Raw genomic sequence first — 24,010 nt, 5'->3', positions numbered from 1 at the left:
CGATGGTTAAACAAAAATTTATTTAGTAAGATGTGAGGATAATTATGGGGATATCTGTTAATTATTTAAATTTGTTGTGAAATTAATATTTATTAAAAAATAAATATTTAACAACTTTTTGTGATAAAATAAAAAATTATTTTAATTGTAACTTATTAAATAATGAATATTATCTTGAAACTTTTTTTGAGAATCTTTTCAAATAGATTTTCATATTAGGTCGCAGAAAACTGGAATAGTTAAAAAAAATGTATAAATTTTACATTTCACATGAGATACTTATTATTTTGGTTTAATTTTAAAAATTATATGCTCTAGAAGACAGACAATAATTTATTAATTTTAAGATTTTTGTAAGATTTTAATTTTGTAAGTTTCCTGCAGAGAGCATACGTAAAACCTATTCTATACGTTAATTTCGTTTTCATAAACTTAACCTAACCATTTTCCGTTCTGGTAAACCGGCGTGTCTTATCTCGTTAGTGTCTTGTTTTTACGCCAACGACTTGTTTTTTTATTGAATAACATAGACATTTTAATTTTATAATTTAGATCTTTTTTAAGTGTGTTTCGTTTATGTATAAGATGTATCAATGAAATGGATGTAACTTTATTATTTCCTATTTTGGCGGCATGTTCTGTAATTTTAGTCATCATTATTAAAATCTTCTTTAAAATTCGGTAAGGTCGTGTGTATTATTTATTTCATTGGTTGCCATTATTATGTTTTAGTTTCACAAAAATTTATTAATTCAGGAAAATATTTTTAAATGAAAAGTTAAACATTTTATTTGAACGTAACCGTGTTTGAATTTTGTACTGATATCACGCCATTTTTGAGCTTCTGATTTTCATTATTTTTGTTTATTTCAATAATTTATAAAAAAATAATATTTATTTATCTGTTTGATTATATGAATTGTGTGACGTTATCTTTATAAGGTACTGATCTAAATAAAGTATATAATTAATTTAGGCTGGTGTAATTTTTTTTTAAATATACATTTACATCTATATTTATTTTTTCAGGGAACTGCTACCTTGTTCAGTTAACTGTTGGTTTTGTAATAAGAATACTAAAGTTGCATATCATGATTTTAATTCATGGATTTGCCCACATTGTGATCAATACAACGGATTTACTAAGGTATTTATTTATATTTTTGTATAATTAAACTACCAAGTAATATGGTTTTTCCTTTTGTATATGCTGCAACAAGCAATCCCCAATAAAAACAATTACATGGTGATGTTTTTGTATGTATGCATAAGTCTTTAAAACACCTAACATAATCACTATTATCATACTACGAAACAATTTTAAATTGTATTACATTAAAATAAGCCAGGTTTATGTTAAAATATAATGCAAATAATGCTTTCAGTATGTCTCGCTTTATTGTTATATCAATCAGCTTTATAACAGTGATGAAATGATGTGAAATTAATCATCATCATTACAATCTATACATCCTATTCAACTATGTGGTAATTTTTCATTGAGGAACTGTCACACTTAAAGTAATTGAGAAGACAGCCATTTTGTTGGTAAATGTAATCATCCCTCTTTTTTTATAGCTTCTGGGACCACTGTTAGGTATTGCTTCAAAAGATGAGATGAAGTGAAAATTTTGTTATATATGACAGTGCCATGCCTGACTGGGATTCGAACCCGGAACCTCCAAATGAAAAGCCAATATGCTACTAATGCCACAGAGGCAGCTAGTCATCATCCCTGGTTACAGTAAAGTATAGTATAAGTATTCCAACATGTTGAAGTACATTAGATCGCAAAGTAAAACTGTCCATATACATTCTCATTTATGCTTTTGCCTGCGCCACTATAATGTAGATAAATTGTGTCTAATGTGATGTTTAAAATAAACAAACATTGTAAAATTAAATATATTATTATTCTACCACATTCTAACGGGTTTTCATAATTTTTATAAGACATCAGTATTGCCAGTAAAACTGTATTGAAAATAATCTACATGATTAAGCTCTAAAATGTCATCTGGAAAAATATTTTTTTTTTATAATTTGATAATTGAGTTTTTTATATCGTTTATTGTTATTAAATCATGGTGTTTAATTTCCAATTTTCTTAACACAGAAATATCAGTACTTTTATTAAATACTGGTGTCATCATTTCTAATCAATGGTGTTTTTAAATGAATTTCTTTATTCATTAATTTACATGTTTCTACAATTTTGCATGTTAGTGTGTAACAATAATGTCTATGATATGTATTAACAAATTTGAAGAAGGAAAAAATTTTTGTGGATATTTTTTGCCGTGGTTTCAAATTTTTGGAAACATTTTGTAGTATCTTCTACACTAATACAATAATCTGTACTTTGTTCAAAGTTATTGTAATCGTCCTTACTAAATTTTTGTTTTCGAGTTGTTACCATTTTGACTCAGGAGTATATATATATATTATTTGATTTTTTCCACAGTAATAACCTTTCTTCTTACAAGTAAACAACTAAAATTAAAGAAAGAAAATAACATTTTACCACCGTCATTGTCAATGTAAGTTTGAAAATAAAGTAGTCTGAAGATAACCACCAAAACACACAGAGACAAAAACTGGATAGAAAAAATTTATCCTCATTTGAGAAAACCAAGAAAAATTTATGCTCGCTTGAGAAAACCAGTAGCCCACATGACAGAAAGTTAAATAAATTGTAGTTTAAGTAAATTGCATTTAAAAATAAAAATTTTCTCTATGAATATCTACTTTTTCTACTGTACTAAAGGACATTTGTACGGGTGTCTATCTGTGAATTCATCCCCCTTAGCTGAGAACATGCTTACATGATCGAACATACGTGTCAAAAAATCATATAATTTTTTTTTTCTTAATGTTTATAAACAATAAATAAGAAGCAACACCAACAAATAAGAGCAAAAAGAAAAAACATGCTTACATGATTGAATATACTGCCCGTCAAAAAATCATACAATTTTTTCTTAAGTGATTATAAACAATAAATAACAGTAATAATAATTATTAAATAAATAAATTTTACTACTGTAATTCATTCATTCAGTATCGTAGAAGATCTTAAAACACAACTACTTTTGATATAAATAAACCAATAAGGAAAATACTATAGATTATCCATTTAGAATCGTATATCTGATGTTTTTAGCCTTTATAGTTACAAGTAAACATACGTGTAGGTAAAACATGTTGGTCAAATCAAATGATAAACAATAAAGGTCAAAATTAGAAGAAACAATAATGATAAAGATTAAAATATTTTTGAATTCTGTATATCCTCCTTAGCGATTTATTGATTTTGAAGTCAACTTCTCTTTTGTTATTGCATCAAGAAAGGTTAGTTTCATATTACGATAATTTTTTTCGTAAATTGAATTTAATATATAAATAATAAATTAATTAATTTAATTTGGATATTATGGATCTTGATGAAAGTGTGAAATCTTTAAATAATACCTTAACCGATCTAAACCAAATTTAATTGGGAAGATTTGCTGATATTTTATTCGATTTTCCTTGATCAGTTGTCATCATTCAAAAAAAAAAAAAAACATTTTTACACAAGAAGTAATCAATTTTGGACACCTAATATTCCCATTCAGAGACACCACCTGCCAGGGCAACCCGCTCGAAGGACCTAGCTACTTTAATTATAAATTGATTTATTAATTGTAATTTCAGGATGGTGGATATAATAAAATAATAACAGCACAATCTGATGAGTACTTAAACATACCTACTTCTTCATTAGAAAGGATAAAATACAGAAGACAGGGACCAGTATTATGTAGTAGTTGTAATATTAATCAACAACTTAAAGTAACGCAGTTAGCATCTTTTGTACCATTTAATAAAAATAATTTTGATTATGAAATCGATATGTACAGGTGAGTTATTTAAATATTTTGTTACATTTTAATGTATCTTCTTTAAATTTCATGATCTTTGTTTTTCTATATAGTTTTTATCTTCTCTAATTGTTTTTCCATAATCAAATTTGAACCCGTTGTAATGTATGACACTTAAAATATATTTTAGTTTTCATATTCATAGTTCTGTACTTAAATAAATTTGTTGTACATTTTATGCCAGGAAAGTGCTTGATAAGGGAGGCAAAAGTTACAAAAGTAAACTTATGATGAACCTTCACATCATTATAACTGGAAAAGTTCAACACTGCAGTAACAATACATTAGCATTAAAAAAAAGACTTTCTCACCTACACTAATCAAGTTATGGAATGCATTATTTATTTTTGAATTTTCATTTCTTCATTCATTTTAAGCTCTTTTGTATGTTATGATAAAATAATTTATTTTTATTGATAAAAAATAACAAAAATTATGAATTCTTTTTTTTACATTTTTATTTAGAAATATTAATTTTTAATTTTAAGATTTAAAAAAAAAAAAATGGAGTATTTCTATCCTTGCATAGGACTTACGAAAGTTGAATGGTGGGTCTATTTTATGTGTTCTTGAAAAATTTTTAAAAATTAATTTTGGGGCGTACTCAAAGAGAAGCGTTTGATAAAATTAATTTTTAAGAAAATCCTTAAGGAGTGATAATATTTTTTTAAAAATTGTTTAAAAAATACCAAGATGCAGTCAAAAAGTAATTTTTTTTTAACATGTTGCTTACTTATGTATGCTTTAATGTTCCAATTATGTTTCCTCTTAGATAATACTCTGTTGAGGGCAAATCTTTAACTAGCTAGAGTTGCATAACTTTCTTAGCTTCGTTGGAAAAGTTATTCAACTCTTTGGTTGCCTGTTTTTATTCGATTACAGAATTTTACCTATTGAAATAATAGTTTTAATACTTTTACTTTTTCTAATTTTTTTTTTTTTTTTTTGTTTTCAGTAAACAATTGGATAAAGTATATGATGTTTGTGAGAAATGTGAAAAGAAAATTACAGAGTTATTTGAAAAAGAAAAATCATTCTTTACTGATGTTAAAAAGATGAATCCAAATTTTGAATCTCCTAAAAAGCTGGTATTTTGTTATTTGATTATTTTTTTTACTGTAATTTTTCTCTGTATTTATAAATTAGAATTTTTATCTTTGGCCAGTGTTTGTTTAAAAGTTAAAAATGGAAAGAATGATTCTTTTACTTTGATGTTTTTATTGAAATTCAGGAATGGTTTTAGAACCAGATGACTCTATTGGATGAGCAGTAATGCTTAAACAAAGATTTTGTCTTATTTTATGTAGTAGTATATTGATCGTGGTTTTGTATCAAATGTATTGTTTTCAAAAAGTAAAGTTTCTATTTTTTTTTAAATTTCACCTTTAGGAACTGTTTTAACCTTCAGTTGATGAGGTGACGTTTCACCGACACATACGGTGAGGTGTCGTCATTTCAACATCTGTTAATTTTTAAGTAAATTTTTAATTTTAGAGTGAATAAAGCTTTTTTAAAATACAGGATTATCATAAAAGAATGGTCCGGTTTTGAACATGGTTTAAATTAAAACAGAATTAATTACAGTTTATGTTTTTTATTTTTCAAATTTGTCGTCTCAAACATTTCTTTACATAATTAATAAATTTCAATATGTGCGCCCTTAGTTGCTCAACAAATGTCCAAACGATACTCAACTTCTCTCCAAACATTAGTAACATTTCTTCGTTAATGGTTGTCATCGCTTCATTAATCCTGTTTTTTAAGCGGTTTAGGTCTCAAATTTTTTGTGTATAAAAACGCTTTTGATGTACCCCCACAAGAAAAAATCGCAAGGTGTCAGGTCTGGACTCCTTGGAGGTCAAAATAAGAGTCCTTGCCGGCCTATCCATCGATCTCGAAATTTTTCGTTCAAAGCGTCTGTGACCGATGCATTGAAGTGCGAGGGAGCACTATCTTGTTGGAAATGAAGTCGATGAATGTTTTCGAGTTCATCCGACTGAGGAAAGCAATAATGGGTTAACATGTCAAGATAGACAACTCCATTAATTGTTTTTTCAGCAACGAAGAAAGGCCCTATTACACGATTTTTCATCACACCACACCAAACATTAACTTTGGGCGTCGCGTTGTTTCTCAATAATTGAATGTGGGTTTTCAGAGCCCCATATTCGTGAATTGTGTCTGTTAACACATCCATTCACATGGAATGTAGCTGTAAAAATTATATCATCTAAAAATGATTTGTTTTCACTTATTCTGTCTGACATTTCAGCAGCGAAATTGTAAAGTTTTACACAATCATCGGTGTAAATTGTTGTCTTTTCTCTTCGTATTTATTTAGTTAAATTATTTTGTATTGTTTCCGTTCCTTTGGTTTTTGTATTGTAGTCTTGGTTCTGTTCGAATAAAATTGAATCATTTGTTTGCCTTTGATTACAATTTGCACCTAATTTTTTTTCTTTTTTAAATATGTATTAATTTTTTTTTCTTTCCAGAAACAGATTCAGATGAGATCTACATTAATATACTATGGAACTGTAATTGGATGTACTCCTCTTGTACTTGAAGCTATGTGTACCAGCGTATCAGAAGATGTATTAATTTCTGCAGAAAATTATGTTAATCGGTTGAATATTTTGCCGGAATGGATTAAAACTTTGGATTATAAATTAGTAACAGATGTTATTCGTAATAATTATATCGATTACAATTTAAATATTGGATTAATTGGACTTTGTATATTTATTTACCTAATTGAATTTATTAAAAATAGGACACTTTTACATCTTTTAAATGTTATTGCATGGGTTATAATTATTAGTTTAAAGTATTTTGATTCAGAATTTGGAAGTTATATTAGATTATTGCAGGTATGTTTTTTTTACATTAAAATTAAGCAGTTAACTCATTGAGAAATGTGATAATATATTAATTAGGATATGTCAAAATAAAAAAGATTACCATAATTTTATAATGGTTTATTTATGAAAAACAAAATTTTTCAAAAGAAACATTATTTTTAAAATTATATCTCGTACAATTTGGTAATATTATGTAAATTTACCCCCAGAATATAATTGAAATATTAATTGACTTTTTACTTGTTTCAATCACCCAGCTAAAGAAATTATTGACAAATTAAGTGAAATAAATATAGTAGGAATATTAGGAGAAATGAAAATGCAACATAAAAGGGTTTTTTTTTTTTACATATTCTAGTCCCTTACAATGTTGAAATCAGTTTATGTAAATAAAAAAATCTAAGTATTTGATTTAGATATAAAGAAGTTTGACTTTTTAACATTCATGAATCGTACTTCTATTGTATCTATAAAGTACTTAGGAAAATATTTTTTGTCAATTAAACAAAGGTAAAAGACACTAACATATTTTAAAAGAGAACAAATGAAAATTTTTTATTTTGTTTGATTTTCTTGAATGGCTTTTAATATGAGGTTTTCTTTTTTTATAAGAAAACAAACATTTTCAGTATCCAAAAGAATTGAATCTGAATATTATATATTTATTATACAGAAAGAAAAAAAAGTCAAAAAGAATTTTTTTTTATTTCCTGAATATAAAACTCTAAAATTAGCCATAATAAAAATATTCTCAAAGAAAGTTGAAAAATTTGGTTTACATTTAGAGCCATTTTTGTAAAAAAATGGTTCCAAAAATTACTTGCTGAATTGCAATAGAATGTAGAATTATAATTTTTTTAAATATATATATATATATATATATATATTTTATAAAGACTTAAAATTAAAAACTTATAAACACATTAAATAACTTAATACCAATAATCTAAGTCTGTACATAATGCTACAATTACATCAGCAAATAACAAAAACAACAAAAAAATAAAGATTAGAAAACCCTACAACCACAACATTTGTAACAACACATCACTGCCTTACTGGGTTGATGTAAATTTAAAATATCACATAACTATGTTCATAATCACTGATGTCAACTGCTACAACCGACCACGTCTTTAATTGAAACATCATCTTGTTGGTTAATTATTTCATTTTTTTTTATTATGAATGTAATATGTACAAGTACTCATTTTTTGTAACAAAAAATAAGTACCAATTATAAAAATAACTTAGAAATAAGTAATTTTTATAATTGGTAATACTGCTTACATTGCAATAAATGGTCAGGCATATTAGACACACCTTTCTGTTTCTGTAACCATTGTAAAGTTCAACAAATCTTTTTTAAAAATCAGTTAGTTTACCAATATAAACTTCATTACATTTCATTTTATATATTCCTGTTAAATCCACAGCATCATCTTTATTACTATTATTATTATTTCTTAAGTATTTTATAATATAGTTATTTCATTTATAAGCTTTTTACATTTATTTTTATCATAAAAATTAGTAATTTTACTTTCCCACTAGCACTATAGATGTAGAAAGGAAAGTATTGTAATTAGTCCAAGTTGGGTATATGCGGTTTTCTCCAGATCTCGTGTTGACATCTAAGGAACCCAAAAAACCGGATGGAAATATTCTGGATGTTAATGTTCGTTTATACAAGTGTTCAATGTTGGCCTCTAAATCACCTTATATCTCCTGAACTGTTGGACCAATTTTGCCCAAAATTGGTCAGATTACTCTTCTATATATGGAGCACTGATGTCATTAAATGTTCAACTTAAAAGGTCAAGGGGATGAAGCTATAGTGCAAGGTGACCCTCAGTATCTCAAGATTTTGCCTAATGTCAAATTTTTTTAGGCTCATTTGTTAACGATTAAAAAATAACTTTATTTGAAAAATCACACTCCTGCTCCAAAAAATTATCTAAATAAACTAGCGGCTAAGTGACTGCAACAACCTGTTGGGACTTAAATGCCATGGCTTTATAATGAATGTTTCAGTCACTTTGTACATGCGTTTTTATTGGAATAAATTTTATAAGTTAGGTTTGTGAAAATATTAGATCGCTATTATAATATGACTTACTCACATAAGTAATTTTTCTCATGAAGTAATTCAGTTGTTACAAATATGCATAGTTTTATCAAATAGTTGTACATAATGGTATGCTTAGTTTATCTCCTATTTCATTTATCTTGAATAACATTTTATGGTAGTGCTCAACGTAGTTGGGTTGTTTCTATTGTGGGAGTTATGAAATTAATTTTTATTTTACAGGGTTTAACTGCTGCAGTATTTTTGTTTGTTAATCAAAGAAGTCATATTAAAAAGAAAAACAATATAAAGAAACCAAAATTAGAAAAAATTAAAAATATTACTGAACGTTTTGGAAATGATTGTAAATTTTCAGACAGAAAAGTTCCGATATCTCCAGATAGTGCATTTACACCTATTATTAATAAATCTGGGTGAGTTTTTTTCAAATGTTTGTTTGTTTACAAGGTTAATTATGAGGGTGGGGAAAAGTTCTGGGCCTCGCACAAATATGGCATTAATATGCTTAACTTCTTAACAGTGTCCTGCGATTCTGTTCTTTAGTTTACTGTAAGAGTTTTAAATTGGTCCATCCTTCAGTATAGTATTAACAGTCTGTCAAAGTAGAAAATTACGGTGTTTTTTGGAAAATGGAAAACTGGAAATTCGTGCAGTGATTAATTTTTCTGTAAGGCTTAAGTGCAAAAGAAATCAAAGAGATTGATACGACTTTGAGAGACTTCTCCACCAAATACATCAGTTTAACGCTGGGTTGCAGAGTTTAAAATGGGTCGAACACAGACTAGCAATGAACTATGGCGTGGACGCCCTTTTGAAGTGACTATACCAAAAATGATAGAAAAAGTTCATGAAATTTTGGCAGATCAACGAATGACAGTGAATAAGTTAGCAGAATCCTGTAGGCTTGTCAACTGAATGCGTGTGCAATATTTTGCATAATCATTTGGGCATGAACAAGCTATGCACTAGATGGGTGCAGTGTTTGCTCATTCTCGACCAAAGACTATGTCAAAAAACCATTTCAAGCGACTGTCTTGAGCTTTTTTGGCACAATCCAGAGCAAATTTTACTTTTACTTGTGATGGTTGATGAGACGGGTTCATCACTAGACGCCCAAGATCTGAGACAAAACGATCAGTTTAAAAAGGTCAACCTGCAAATTGATATTAATTTTTCACTTTCGAATAATTTTACAACTGTTGATCATGTTAACAATGTAAAAATGAAGCTTCCTTCAACAGGAATGGTGTTCAAAATTATTACAACCAGCGTATCTGGAGCAACAAGAATCCTGATACCTTTCAAAGTAGCCATCAACAAAGATTTTCCCTGAACATATGGGCAGGTATTTTTAATGACTATCTTTTGGGTCCTGTCATTCTACCAAATCGTTTAAATGGAGAAAATTATCTTGCTCATTTAACCTAAAGTCTTCCACATTTTTTGGAAGACCTACCTCTACAATTAAGAGGAAATATATGGTTTCGCCACGATGAAGCTCCGGCACATTTCAGTCGGTCGGTATCAGATTTCCTGCATGAAACTTTCCATGAAAAATGGATAGGCCATGGAGGGCCAGTGCTCTGGCCTGCCCGATCACCTGACTTAAACCCTCTTGATTTCTATCTATAGGACCATTTGAAACATATTGTTTATTCAGCTATAATAATCAACATTGAGGATCTTCAACAAAGGATCCAAAATGGATTTCAAGAAATTAGGAATACTGGAATTTTTGAACAGTTAAGACAGTCTCTCAGAAAAAGATTGGAGACTTGTGTAATTTCTAATGGTGGGGCACTTTGAACATCTCTTATAACTTTTAACAATTGTTAACTGTTTGTTTAAAAAAAAGTATACCTAATTTTCTACAATAATTAATGTAAGATTATCACAGGTAGTTGTTTTATTTTTTTAATTATTAAGTCTATTATTGTGAAAAAATGTTAATTAATTTGATGCTAATTAAAATACTAGAATTAACAATAAATAAAAATTTAATTGAATTGAAGATAAAGTGGAGGACATGAAAACAGACATAAAACAAACATCAATTTCTGCCATAACTTGGCATTTGTTAACCGATTTAAAAAAAATGAAATGTAATTTTGTTCAAAATAAAAGGCGTTTTATTTTAGCAAATACATATATGGGGATATATAACGGATTGAAAAAGAAACACGGCTGCCATTTTGTAATTTGTGAAGATTTAAGTCCTGATTTTTTGCTAATTTTAGAACTTTATTTGCAAGACATTTACCTAATATTAATGTGATTCTTCTATTCGAACTTGAGATATAAATTTTTATATAAAAATAACAAAATGGTGGACAGGGGGAGAACGAAGGAGAATTTACCATTTTTTCATAAGGATTTTTTTGTTTAATTTTACATGTAGAATCTGAAAAGTATAGCCAGCCTACCATTTTAGAATCATCTGTATATTATATATTTAATAAAAATTTCATCAATATATTCTACAAAATGAATAAGTTTGAAAGTCATTAATAGATCTGTAATTATTAATTTTATCAAATATGTTTTATAAGAGTATCTTGTTTTTTTATAAACAATTTAAAACTGTTTTTTGGTCAATGTTTAGTTCCATGACCATTAACATTACAATCTTGCTGACTTTTTGCCATGATTTCATTGACTTTTTCAGTCATTGGTCGGCTAGAGCAAGGTACAGCATCATCACAACTTCCAGATTGAAAACACGTGATCCAATGGCATTCGTACTAATACTGCATAATTCCCATAAACATCACAAATTTTTTTAATGGCCCCAAGTTGGCGTTTCCTATTTTTTTTAATAAAATTTCAAATGTATAGATTCTTTTTTTATTTTATTTTATTTTCAAGCTGCAATAACTTTAAAATCGATAAACATAGATTTAATTTAAATCGATATAATCATAGATTTTCTAAAAATATTCAGTGATGTTTCACTTTTCAAAAGTATGCAATTGTTGTCAGATTTGATTAATATATCAGTCGTATGATCCTAAAGCTATCTACGTGGAGTTGCCAACCCTAATTTTGTTTTTTTTTGGGAGGGATAAGTGAATAGATAGCTTTATATTTTGCGAAAAGAAATTTAGTGGGCCTTTTAGTTCTAGTATTCTCCATTTAAACTTTTTTTTTTTTTATAGTCAACTACATGGAACTGTCATTTTAAGCATTACGTTTTAATTAATATAAAATGTGACCTTTTTTTAATGCCGTTACCTACATTAACTGCTAAACTGAATTTATTAACAAAAATCTAGACATAAATAAAGATTGAGAATTAACTGAGCTTAATAAAATTCTTTCAACTGAGTGTAACCTAGTATTCATTATTTCGATATTTCTCAAGGATCCTTACAACAAATAAATCTGTCAGGATAGTACAAATGAATAAATGCTTAAATTCCTATTGTCAACTAAAATAAAAAAAAATAATTAATTTTATCAGCATATTAAACTTTTAGATATGGCATTGATAATTAGCATTCCTCCTAATGCTTTTTGTTTTATAACGATCAGACTGTGAGGATTGCAGTTAACTGCCTTTTTAGGGCTTGTAGGATATTTACTTAATAATAATTGTTAATTATTTCTATCTAAATTGATTAATTAATTATCTAATGTTTCTGATTTAGAAATTTGCCAAAACCTACTACGATACCATCAAGTGTTCCTGAATTCACTACGACAGAAAAAACTAAAAAATTGTTCTCGTCACGTAGATCGATGAAATTTGGCGGAGATGATTTCGGTATATCTAATTTACATCTCGGTACGAGAAAGCAAAATTCGATTAGAAATCATTCTATGTTTGAACCACGCTCTTTTTGTGGTCGTTTATCAAACGATAATATATGGAATAAAACGTCGATTTTATCGCCACCGAAATTAAATATCGATAACGATCGTATATTAACATCGTCGCCTTCACCACAGTCTACAATATTTGATCGGTCACCATCGCAAACAAGATGTTCGAGTCATACGTCCGGTGTTGGTTCATTATCATCGACACCACAACCGCAAGAAACTTTGATCGATCGTGATTTCGATCGTTTTTCTGAAATGCCATCATCGCCATTAAATAATCATCATATCATGACGCAAAATAGTTTTTATACACCATACGATCCAGTATGTCAACAAGTTGCGATATCACCGTATACATATTATCAATTTGCTGCAATGTTTCATCGGCTTTGTACACTGCCACCATCATCACAATCATCATTTAATAGTTCTGATTTTAATATTAGTTGTAATAGTACTAAGTTAATGAATAATAATAATCAGTGTAAACATAATGTTTTTTATATAATACTAATTTGTATTATAATATTATGTAATTTTATGTTAATCGGCCTTATTTATTATAAAGAATTTATTGCTGCTAAAGTTTGATGCGTTTGAATATGTTTATTTTATATTTGTATTATAAAAAAAAAACTGCCATTGTATGATTGAACCTCTTTGGTGGGTGGTTAAATGTTGAGGTAATCATGACTAGCACGAATAATTGTTTAATGATGTGAATATAAGTTCTGGTAAAACTTATACGTTAGACTAATATTTGCAAAGTTTATAATAATGAATCAAACGTTATAATTCTTTCTCTTGTAATCATTTTTACAGTTAAAGTAACAAAGAAAGTGGAAGTTTCTGTAATAAGTTTTTTAAAAGAGTAAGTAAAAAATATAATAGTAAAGCTATTTATTTGAATTATTGTCTATAGCTATACAACATAGAAGGTTGATCATTCGTGAGATATAATACTTAGGAATGGGTAATTAATTATAGGAACAGAAACAATTTAGAATAGTTGTTTAAAAAATAATTATCGCACATTTTTACATACTGTCGTCTATTTAATGTTATTTTTTATTTATAAAGTAATTTTGTTTCTTTTTTCAATTAATCTGTATCATTTTGTAATAAATAATTTATGTAATACTTGTCACAGTGTGAGTAGTTTCAAAATTTTTATATTATTTGACTTTGTATCATTTGATACATTTTGATGATTTTTTTTTTAAATTCTTGTACAAGTTGTTTTGAGGAGAAAATATTCTGTAATTTTTTTTCATCATTTACCTAGTATTTATATCTTTGTTCATTACCCATAGTTCAATTTTAAATAATGATTTGTATCATTCATTGGAAAAATGTGTGTCCATATAAATTTGAGACTCTTCATTCAGTGTGTGTTCATTTTCTTATTGTTATTTTTATTAGATGTGCTTTATAGCTAAGTTTTACTTCAATTTTAAGATTTTGTTTCATTGATAACGCTGAAAATTTCATTTTTAGTCATGAATCGTATTTTTGATGATGAATAATTAGATTTTCACTGTAACTGTGTTAAAGGATTGAGATAATTTAAAGATAAAAAAGGAGAGAGTTAGATATATGTTTTAATAAAGTTGATTTTGATAGTAAATTATGTCAAATTTTCGAATATTAAAAGTTAAAAGGGTAATTTTGTGATAGGATACTTGCAGCACTGACATCCCTGACTAATTTTTTTCTTTTTCATTAAATTAAGTGTTATTATTTATTATCACCTTGAGTCAGTTCTTTGCATCTTATCTGTCACTATTCCAATTAGACGTTTTTGTTTTTGATAGTTTGTATTTCCTTCTTCACCTTCTTTCTGCAATCAGTCCTCCTCTCCTATATTCTAGCCAGTTAACTTTGCTACTCCAAATTCTTCTAATTATACTTTATTCTCATCATCATTATTGTCTGGTGTTTTGCTTGGCTTAGACCATTTACATTGCCATTTTCTTCATCCATTTCCAATCCAAGCTTTCTACTTCATCCTTCTTTGTCCTTGTTTCCTTTATCCTCTTTCTACTGATCCTTACGATGCAGTTGTGAAGATTCTACACCCTCTAATCATTATGTCCTAACGGATTGACTTTTGTTTCTGTTCTTCACGACGCTTAGTACTATTAGTAGTTTTTTCTCATCACTTTTGATTACATATTTATTTGCCCATTGTCTTTTCACATACATACAAAAAAATTGCAGGAATTTTCAAATTCCTGCAATTTTTTTGTGGTATTCTAATTCATTTTATTATTTGGTGGTTTCAAAATAAGGATTTATTAAACAGCTAAAACCTATTTTATCAATTTCGTTCAGTGATATTTATCATCGTATCTTTTTATTTCATTGATCGTGTAAATATTATCTTTTAATAGCTGTATGAACAGGCAGTCTAACTATCTATAATGTATTAAGCATTATAAACATTTTGAAGTTAATTATTTGATAGAATGATTTTGCGAGAAATTTTTTACAACGGATATTACTTGTTGCACATGTAGAATAATAGATTGCAAAAATCTTAATTGTTTTCTCCCCTCTATCGTACTTTTCATTTTGTTTTTTAATTGATTTTTTCTCAAACAAATAAGTTTTTGTAACGTTCATTTCGGTTACGCACTTAATAAATCTATATAACAGATTTGAGTAATGTAGTCAAATAATTGTAATCTTTATTTTATATCGACAGTTTTGAAAAATTTTAAATATACTTACAAGAGAAAGAGTTAATTAGTTTTGGTAAAGCTTAGGCATTAGACTATCAATATTTTTATGTGTAAGATAACATAAAATATATATATAATGTATAAAATGTCCCGTAAGAAAATGTATAAAAATGTAATTAAAGAAAAGTATTCAATGAAAACACTTTCATTTTGGATACAATACACAGTTATTGTGGATAATGACATAGTTAGGTAATGGTATATGCTATATAGTAATTAAAAGTATATTATTTTTTCATTGTGATCAGATGATTGGTAGAATAATTGTTTGTCAAGTATACCAGTCAAGTCTTTATTGTTATATTTTATTTGTTTTTATTATTATTTAGAGTGCAGTCTATCTTATTTGATTTTCTTGTGAATTACCTCAAATAACTTTGATGATAATAAGTTTATATTAGGTGCTATTTCATGGCCTATCAGGTTTTTCTATTCCACAAATAAATTCTTTACTCATCGGTACATAATTTTTTATTTAATTGAAACTTAACCTTACCAATAATTGATTTTCGCAGGATCCTGCATCTTCAGTTTGTATTTAGTTCTATAATTACATAAAATCACTTGTGTTTTTCTAAATTTAATTGTTATTGTTGATAATCTTGAATTTTGTTATGAATAAACACACAGCTCTGCTGCCAGATGGAATCCAGTACTGGTTTCCAGTCTCTACGAGCGTAAAGAGTATTCAGTGGAGTATTTGATTCCGTTACTGGAATTCTGTGTTAGTCTACAACAAAATTTAGATTATAAACTGTAACAATTTCTAAATTTTAAAAACCAATTGATTTTAATTTAATTATAGAAATAAATACAAAGTGAAGGTGTAGGATCCTGTGAAAATCGATTCTTGGTATTAATTTGGTGAGTTTAATTTATTTATATAATGTGTTTTGGTGGTTTAAGTTTAATTATCGTAGTCGTCAACATGTTGATGAATTAATTGAATTTTCAAAAAAATCTTTTATAAATCATAGGAAACTTTTAAGACACATCATAAAATATAAAATAAAAAGAAATTGTTATTTCGATGTAGATATATAAAAATAATTTTGCAACCCATCTTCATGCAAAGTTTCTAGATACTTGTCATATGTTTGAAAAGTATAAACTTCTGTTTTTCTATCCTGCCTTCATCTGTGTTATCTCCTAATCTCTTTCCTCTGCGCTAACCATCTGTGGTCTTCTTCATGATACCTTATATCTCGAGCATTCTGTTAGGTAAAAATATTTTAAATATCATCCAATTTGTTTTGCATCGACTATGTGGTTATTACCGTGATTTTCTATTAATAATAAATCCTATTCTGAACTTAAGTGATGACAACAAATTTTGTTATTATTTGTAAATATTTCTTCAAAATTTATTTATAAATATATTCATATTTGGAGTATTCAAGGCTTTTAGATTAATACTCTCGTTCATCTTTTTTACGGTCTACCTAGAAGAGACAAATTTTTCATAGAATTGACTTTTGATAAAATGAGAAACCTTTTGTCTTTCATTATACCTATAAAAAAAGTTTTATCTTTAGAAACTTTTCGTTTGTTGTTAAACAAAAATAAATGCAGAGGGGGCCAAAGAAACAGGAGAATATAAAGGGGAGATCTAAAAAAATCAGATTCATGAACAAAATATGGCATTTATAAGAAAGATTACCTTAAAAATTATATTCTGCATTTGTCCACTTCTTGGAAATATGTGTTCTTGAATCCTCTCCCTAAAGTTTCTGCAAATTTTAACTCTACTGTTTCTGATTTCTTTACTAATGTATTTTAAGGTCATCAACACAAGTTTAATGTTACAAATCCTACTTTTCAAAAAATCCATGTCATACGCATTTAAATCCTGAGGTTATATTGGCCATGTATCTTTATTTTTTTTTTTTTAGGATAACATTGTTCACAATCAACTTGCAGGTTGTTTTTGCATCATGTTGAAGAGAAGTGCTACACCAAATCATGTTAATAGATTACTTAAAAAATGGCCTGATCGTATTGACTTATAAGCTGTAGCAATATTATTACACAACTATTCTCATTTTCATAGAAATATCATCAAATAATTTCCAAGGATGAGACATTGCAACAAACAATTATGTATGAATTATTTACATCTCATGAAATTAGTTTGAATTTTATGATAGTATATGATAGAAATTTTTTATTTCTTTGGCCCATACTGTCAATATTACGCTTTATATTATTTGTAAAATGTTAATTTAAATTTCAAAAATCTTATTTTGAAATATAATAGTTTCTTAAATAAAAAAAAAAACATTGTAATTTTTTATGTATAACAAATTTTTAATTGTAAAATATACAAAAAATAAAACTCGTTTTTACTCTTCTGATTTACCTTTATTTAGAAGTAAATCAGTAGCAAAAATCTCAAAACGTAATGAAATTTCTTATAATGTAATTGTATATATTTTTATTACTTGTTTTTATTACCTGTAATTAACCATTGTATTTGTTATAGTACTCTAGTTCTTGTTTTAATCTACTTTTTTTTTTATAAAAATAAAAAAAAATCATTATTTTATATGTAGCCTAACAATTTGTAGAGAATTAGTAATGTACAGAAATAAGTTTTTCATAGATTATTTCACTTCTTTTGTTTGTATGTATTGATCCTTTGACAGGATTTTTGGATATTTTCAACAGCAAAGAATTCAATTCTGTTTAAAAACTCTCTACCAGTTGACAAAAAAAAACTACAGCCTTTTGATAGAGAAAATAGTTTTATTTTTTGAGACGTTGTTGTCCGTATTGTATTTTTTTTTAGTTTGTTAAATATTATGTAAAGCTTGATTTAAAACCAGTATAGTATGCAGCTTAATTTAACAAAAAATGTGTTCCATATAATTCCATTATTTTTTACGTTTTTATGGCAAGAGTACATTTAAGTTGATAAAGAGCAACTTAAACTTTTATAAAGATACGTATATTGTTTATTATTCTTTGTTTGTTCCTATTAATTAATAATAATTTAGAGGTATGAATATTTTGCTTTTTAATTTGTTTTTTTTTTGTATAAATTTGAAAATGTTGGATTTTTATTTATTATTATTGTTGTTGTTATTAATAAAAATTCTTTTTTTTGCTGTACTTCAAAGTGTTCCTTGAGATATTCTTTATTACAACATTTTATACAATGTGAATCATGGAATTCATTATTTTACTATATTAAATACGAGGGTTTTTTTTTTTTTTAAGGTCCGATCGGTCGTGAAACAAAAATCGGATGAACCTTTGCACATATGTGTTGCGCAGCATCTCTAGTATGACCTTCAATCACACTGCGTCACTTTGTTTAGTTCTGAACATGTAACTAGCATGTAAACATGTCTACAACAATCGCATTTCCCGCCAAGTGTGAACTGCGTGCGGTAATTCGATTTCTTCCGGCTGAGGGGTGTAATGCAGCTGAAATTCATCGACGAATAAGTGAAACTTCAATGACTGACAGCAAAGTGCGATAATGGTGCAGGAACTTTAAAGCAGGACGTACAGATGTTCATGATGCAGGCGGTCAGGGAAGGAAGCAAGTGTCAACCGATGATCTCTTTCAGCGAGTGGATGAGGCGATTCGAGAAAATCATCGGTTCACAATTTCTGTATCGAGTGATTCGTTTCCTGAAATTTCAAGGTCAGCTCTCTATACCATTGTGAGTGAGAGAATTCAGTACCGCAAACTGTGTATGGGATGGGTTCACAAGATGCTGTCCGACCATCACAAAACAATGAAAATGGACGCCTCCCTAACGTTTCTCCAGCGCTACCACAATGAAGGAGAAGATTTTTTGAACAAAATTGTCACAGGGGACGAGACATGGGTCCATTTCGAAACTGAAGAAACAAAAGAACAATCCAAACAGTGGATGCTTTCTCATTATGCCAGTAAACCAAAGAAGTTCAAGACGAACCTTCTCCAACAGAAAGTGTACGGCTACTGTGTTCTGGGTCTGGAATGGAGTTCATGGAAAGTGGCACGATCATCACTGCAGCCTCATACTGCGTGACTCTTCAACATCTGCAAAGTGCAATTCAGAATAAGTGGAAAGGAATGTTGTCATCAGACATCGTTTTTCTCCATGACAATGCTCAGCCGCACACTGCAGCTATAATAAAGAAGCTCCTGCAGCGCTTTCATTGGGAAGTGTTTGTTCACCCACCATACAGCCCGGACTTGGCTCCATCCGATTTTCACCTCTTTGCTCACATGAAACACTGGCTAGGAGGACAACATTTTGGCACAGACATCGAGCTGCAGACCAGCATAGAAACACAGCTGAAACAAAGGCGGCGGCTCCATTCTATGACGAGGGTATTGGAAAGTTGGTACCACACAATGTCTAAATCGGAGTGGCGACTATATAGAGAAATAGCGGAACTATGTAAGTACTTGTTACAAATAAAAAATTTTTTATTTTCACTGTAGTTTTAATTTCGTGACCGATCAGACCTTGAACAAAAAAAATTACCCTCGTATATATACAGTCTACTCAAAAAGTTTATAGCTTATTTCCAAGTCTCCTTAAAAATAATTCCATTGTGGCTCCAAAGCAGTCCTTCCGTTGTTTGAAACATTTTTCATAGCCCACTTTTATATGACTACCAATTATGCTGTCTTGTTAATCATCTCCTCCTGGCTGTCAAATTGGAATCTTTTAAATTTGAGGAACAAGAAATCATAAGCAGCCATGTCTAGTTAGCAACAAGCCTGACAAATGTGAAGAATTCTGTGCTCTTGATAAAGGAATCTTACATTAGGCAATGAATGAACTGGTGTATTATGATACATCTGGTTCACACAAGTTTGTTTCTTATACCAATTAGCATCAATAAGATCATACAGAACCTCCGTATAATACTGTTTCTTGACAGTTTGGCCTTGCGAACCATAACTCTTTGATAATCAAGAAACAGTTGCTTTCACTTTGGTAAGTTGACTTCCACTATAAAATTAATTATATGTTAAGTTTGGTTACTCGGTCATAACCATTCACCTAAAATTCATATCAGTATCGTGTTAGAATCATGGTTAGTGCATTTCAACATGACCTGTGCAAAATCAAAAACAAATTCTTAACTTTTTCCACCAATCATTGCTAATTGCAATGTCGCAATTTCTCAAATTGCGACATTGACAAATAATTTTTCTTTATATTACGCACATTAATGTTATTCAGATTTCAGCTTATCAATATATTGAACATAAAATTGAAGTTTAATTAACCATTTGGAAAACATTTATACCACTTAAATTCTTCAATCAATATATCAATCCTGAAAGCCTGCTTTATCTTACGAATTGTTTTGCTTTGGGTATCGCCAAGAATTTGGCTGAACTTGATGCAGTAGTTTTTTTCAATATATTCTGTCACTATGTACAAAATAAAACTACGATAAGCGCTTGCTATACTATCAGTTGCTGAGGCTTACAGCAAAGGCAAAAGCTGAGTTTGAAAATCACTGATGTAAATGTTTACTGAGGCATTTACATCGATGATACGTAAAAAGTTAGAGGGTGAAAGACGACTCCCATTAAAACCCATCAGGGCTATGACGAGGGAAGGGGGGTGGTTTGGTGACCGGAAGCATCACAAGGCAGGTGTCTTCCCCTACAGGGTTGGGATGCTACTGGACAATTGATATGCTCTATAAAAAAAAAAAAAAACAAGTACTGGTGCTGCCTCTAATTTTACTACTTGCAAATACTTTTTCGAGAAAAAATATGGTCAGTTTTTGAACAGACCTTGTATGTCATTAAAAGAAAATTGATTGAAATAAATTTTTTTTTTATGTTTATGTCTAATTTTTAGACATCTTTATTACATTTTTTAAATTATTTTCAACAGTTTTAAAAAGTAATTTTCTGTCATTTTACTCTTTGGTCTATATTTATATCTGAAATGATTAATTTCATGGTGGATTATTTTTTATAATTCAAAAACATAAGTTAAATTTTGAAATCAGGGTTGCTTGAGGATAACAAATTTCATTCGCAATGTAGAATCGTGTAATAGTTACATTTCGGTGTCATGTGGTATTGCTAACAAATTCACCATTACCAGGTGAGTTAGCAGTGATGATAGATTTTATTTTTACACACCACATATCTCGTTTGTCTCATTATTGTATTTATAATAATAAATATCTGAAAAAAATTTCATTATAACTCAAAAATACTAAAATATAATTTTGTCTAAACGTAACAAAAAATTGTTGAGTTATATATATGTAATCAAATTATATTTAAAATTAAACTGATAGCTGTAATGTTTCATAATGAGTATATTTAACTATAAATGTTGCAATGAGTAGAGAAGTTTCTATAAATGGAAAATATGAGAATGAGAAAATTAAGAAAGAATGTAAATTGACAAATGAAAATTAAGAAGCGATTATGATTTAGTTAATACATCAAAAATGTATTTTAATGTAGAATTTAAAGTATATATATTTTATTATATCTGTATCTCCCTAAGTCATTTTGATGGCCAGAATTCAATAATATCTATGAATATTTTCTGTTAGATTTGCATTCATAGTGTCACCATCTGTGCCTAAATTCAAATTAGGAAAACTTTTATTCGTCCTGGGTTTTTGATGACCTATATCATTTTTGTTTGGGTACAAGCACCCACGTACAAAATGTTTTACTATGATTAAGAATGAAATGGACATGCTGCATGTTTTTACCAATCTACACAACAGTAGGAAACGTACACATTAATCAGTTAGTACTATTGGTTTATTTCAGAAAGTGGGCAGTACTTACATTTAGATTTGAATCTTATCTTATCATTTATAAGTTTAAAAGTAAATTAAAATTTTTAAGTTTATTAATTTCTAATGACTATGAAAGATTTAGTTTAAAATATTTTTTCCCAGCATGTTGAGAAGAACATCGAATAATGAAATGAAATGAATGAAGTTACAATGAACATGTTATACATTAAAAATATGATTCTCATTAATTAATTACAACAGTTGTAATTAGAATCCGTGTTATTGGTCAGGTGATTTTAGAATTATTAACTCAGCTTCAAATAATGGGCAGGCAGGAATAGGGTTTCATAATGAACAAGAAGATAAGGAAGAGAGTAGAGTATTTCAAAACGCATAGCGATAGAATCATTCTAATAAGGATAAAATCAAAACCTAAACCGACAACAATTGTTAACGTCTATATGCCTATAAGCGCCCATGATGATGATGAGGTAGAGTGTGTATACGAAGAGATTGATGAAGCAATTAAACACGTAAAAGGTGATGAAAATTTAATAATAGTTGGAGATTGGAATGCAAGCATTGGAAAAGGCAAGGAAGTAAATATAGTGGGTGAATACGGGCTGGGCAAAAGGAATGAAAGAGGGGACCGACTTATAGTTTTGCACGAAGTATAATTTAGTAATTGCCAACACCCACTTTAAAAATCATAATAGAAGAATATACACTTGGAAAAAGCCAGGTGATACTGCATTATATATCATGGTTAAGCAAAGCTTTAGAAATCAACTCGTTGACTGCAAAACATACCCTGGAGCAGACATTGATAGTGACCATAATTTGGTGATAATGAAATGTAGATTGGGGTTTAAAAACCTGAAGAGAAGGTGTCAGATCAATCGGTGGAATTTAGAGAAGCTTGAAGAAGAGGAAGTAATGAAATGGGAGAAACATTACTAAGATCTGAATTTAAGAGAGCATTAAAAGAGTTAAATGTCAGAAAGGCTCATGAAATAGACGGAATACCTGTAGAATTACTGTGCAGTGCAGGTGAGGAAGCGATTGATAGATTATACAAACTGGTGTGTAATATTTATGAAAAAGGGGAATTTCCATCAGACTTCAAAAAAAGTGTTAAAGTCATGATACCAAAGAAAGCAGGGGCAGATAAATGTGAAGAATACAGAACAATTAGTTTAACTAGTCATGCATCAAAAATCTTAACTAGAATTCTATACAAAAGAATTGAGAGGAGAGTGGAAGTGTTAGGAGAAGACCAATTTGGTTTCAGGAAAAGTATAGGGACAAGGGAAGCAATTCTAGGCCTCAGATTAATAGTAGAAGGAAGATTAAAGAAAAACAAACCAACATACTTGGCATTTATAGACCTAGAAAAGGCATTCGATAACGTAGACTGGAATAAAATGTGCAGCATTTTAAAAAAAAAGGGGGGTCAAATACAGAGATAGAAGAGCAATTGCTAACATGTACAGGAACCAAACAGCAACAGTAATAATTGAAGAACATAAGAAAGAAGCCGTAATAAGAAAGGGAGTCTGACAAGGATGTTCCCTATCTCCGTTACTTTTTAATCTTTACATGGAACTAGCAGTTAATGATGTTAAAGAACAATTTAGATTCGGAGTAACAGTACAAGGTGAAAAGATAAAGATGCTACGATTTGCTGATGATATAGTAATTCTAGCCGAGAGTAAAAAGGATTTAGAAGAAACAATGAACGGCATAGATGAAGTCCTACGCAAGAACTATCGCATGAAAATAAACAAGAACAAAACAAAAGTAATGAAATGTAGTAGAAATAACAAAGATGGA

At 28.8% G+C, this 24,010-nt stretch overlaps 1 protein-coding gene across 1 annotated transcript; it reads left to right on the top strand.

Annotated features, from left to right (window-relative positions):
• The first annotated feature begins 451 nt into the window (after positions 1-451).
• LOC142333688 (uncharacterized) lies at positions 452-18,550 on the top strand. Its single transcript, XM_075381113.1, has 7 exons — positions 452-681; positions 1,030-1,147; positions 3,697-3,902; positions 4,879-5,011; positions 6,419-6,793; positions 9,096-9,286; positions 12,521-18,550. The coding sequence occupies exons 1-7, from the start codon at positions 599-601 to the stop codon at positions 13,284-13,286; spliced, it is 1,872 nt and encodes a 623-aa protein (XP_075237228.1). The 5' UTR covers positions 452-598; the 3' UTR covers positions 13,287-18,550.
• The last annotated feature ends 5,460 nt before the right edge of the window (positions 18,551-24,010 follow it).

This window comes from Lycorma delicatula, chromosome 13 (assembly GCF_047948215.1).
Source record: "Lycorma delicatula isolate Av1 chromosome 13, ASM4794821v1, whole genome shotgun sequence".
Taxonomy (NCBI): domain Eukaryota; kingdom Metazoa; phylum Arthropoda; class Insecta; order Hemiptera; family Fulgoridae; genus Lycorma; species Lycorma delicatula.
Note: the sequence above shows the minus strand (reverse complement) of the source record. Positions and strands in the feature narration are given on the sequence as shown.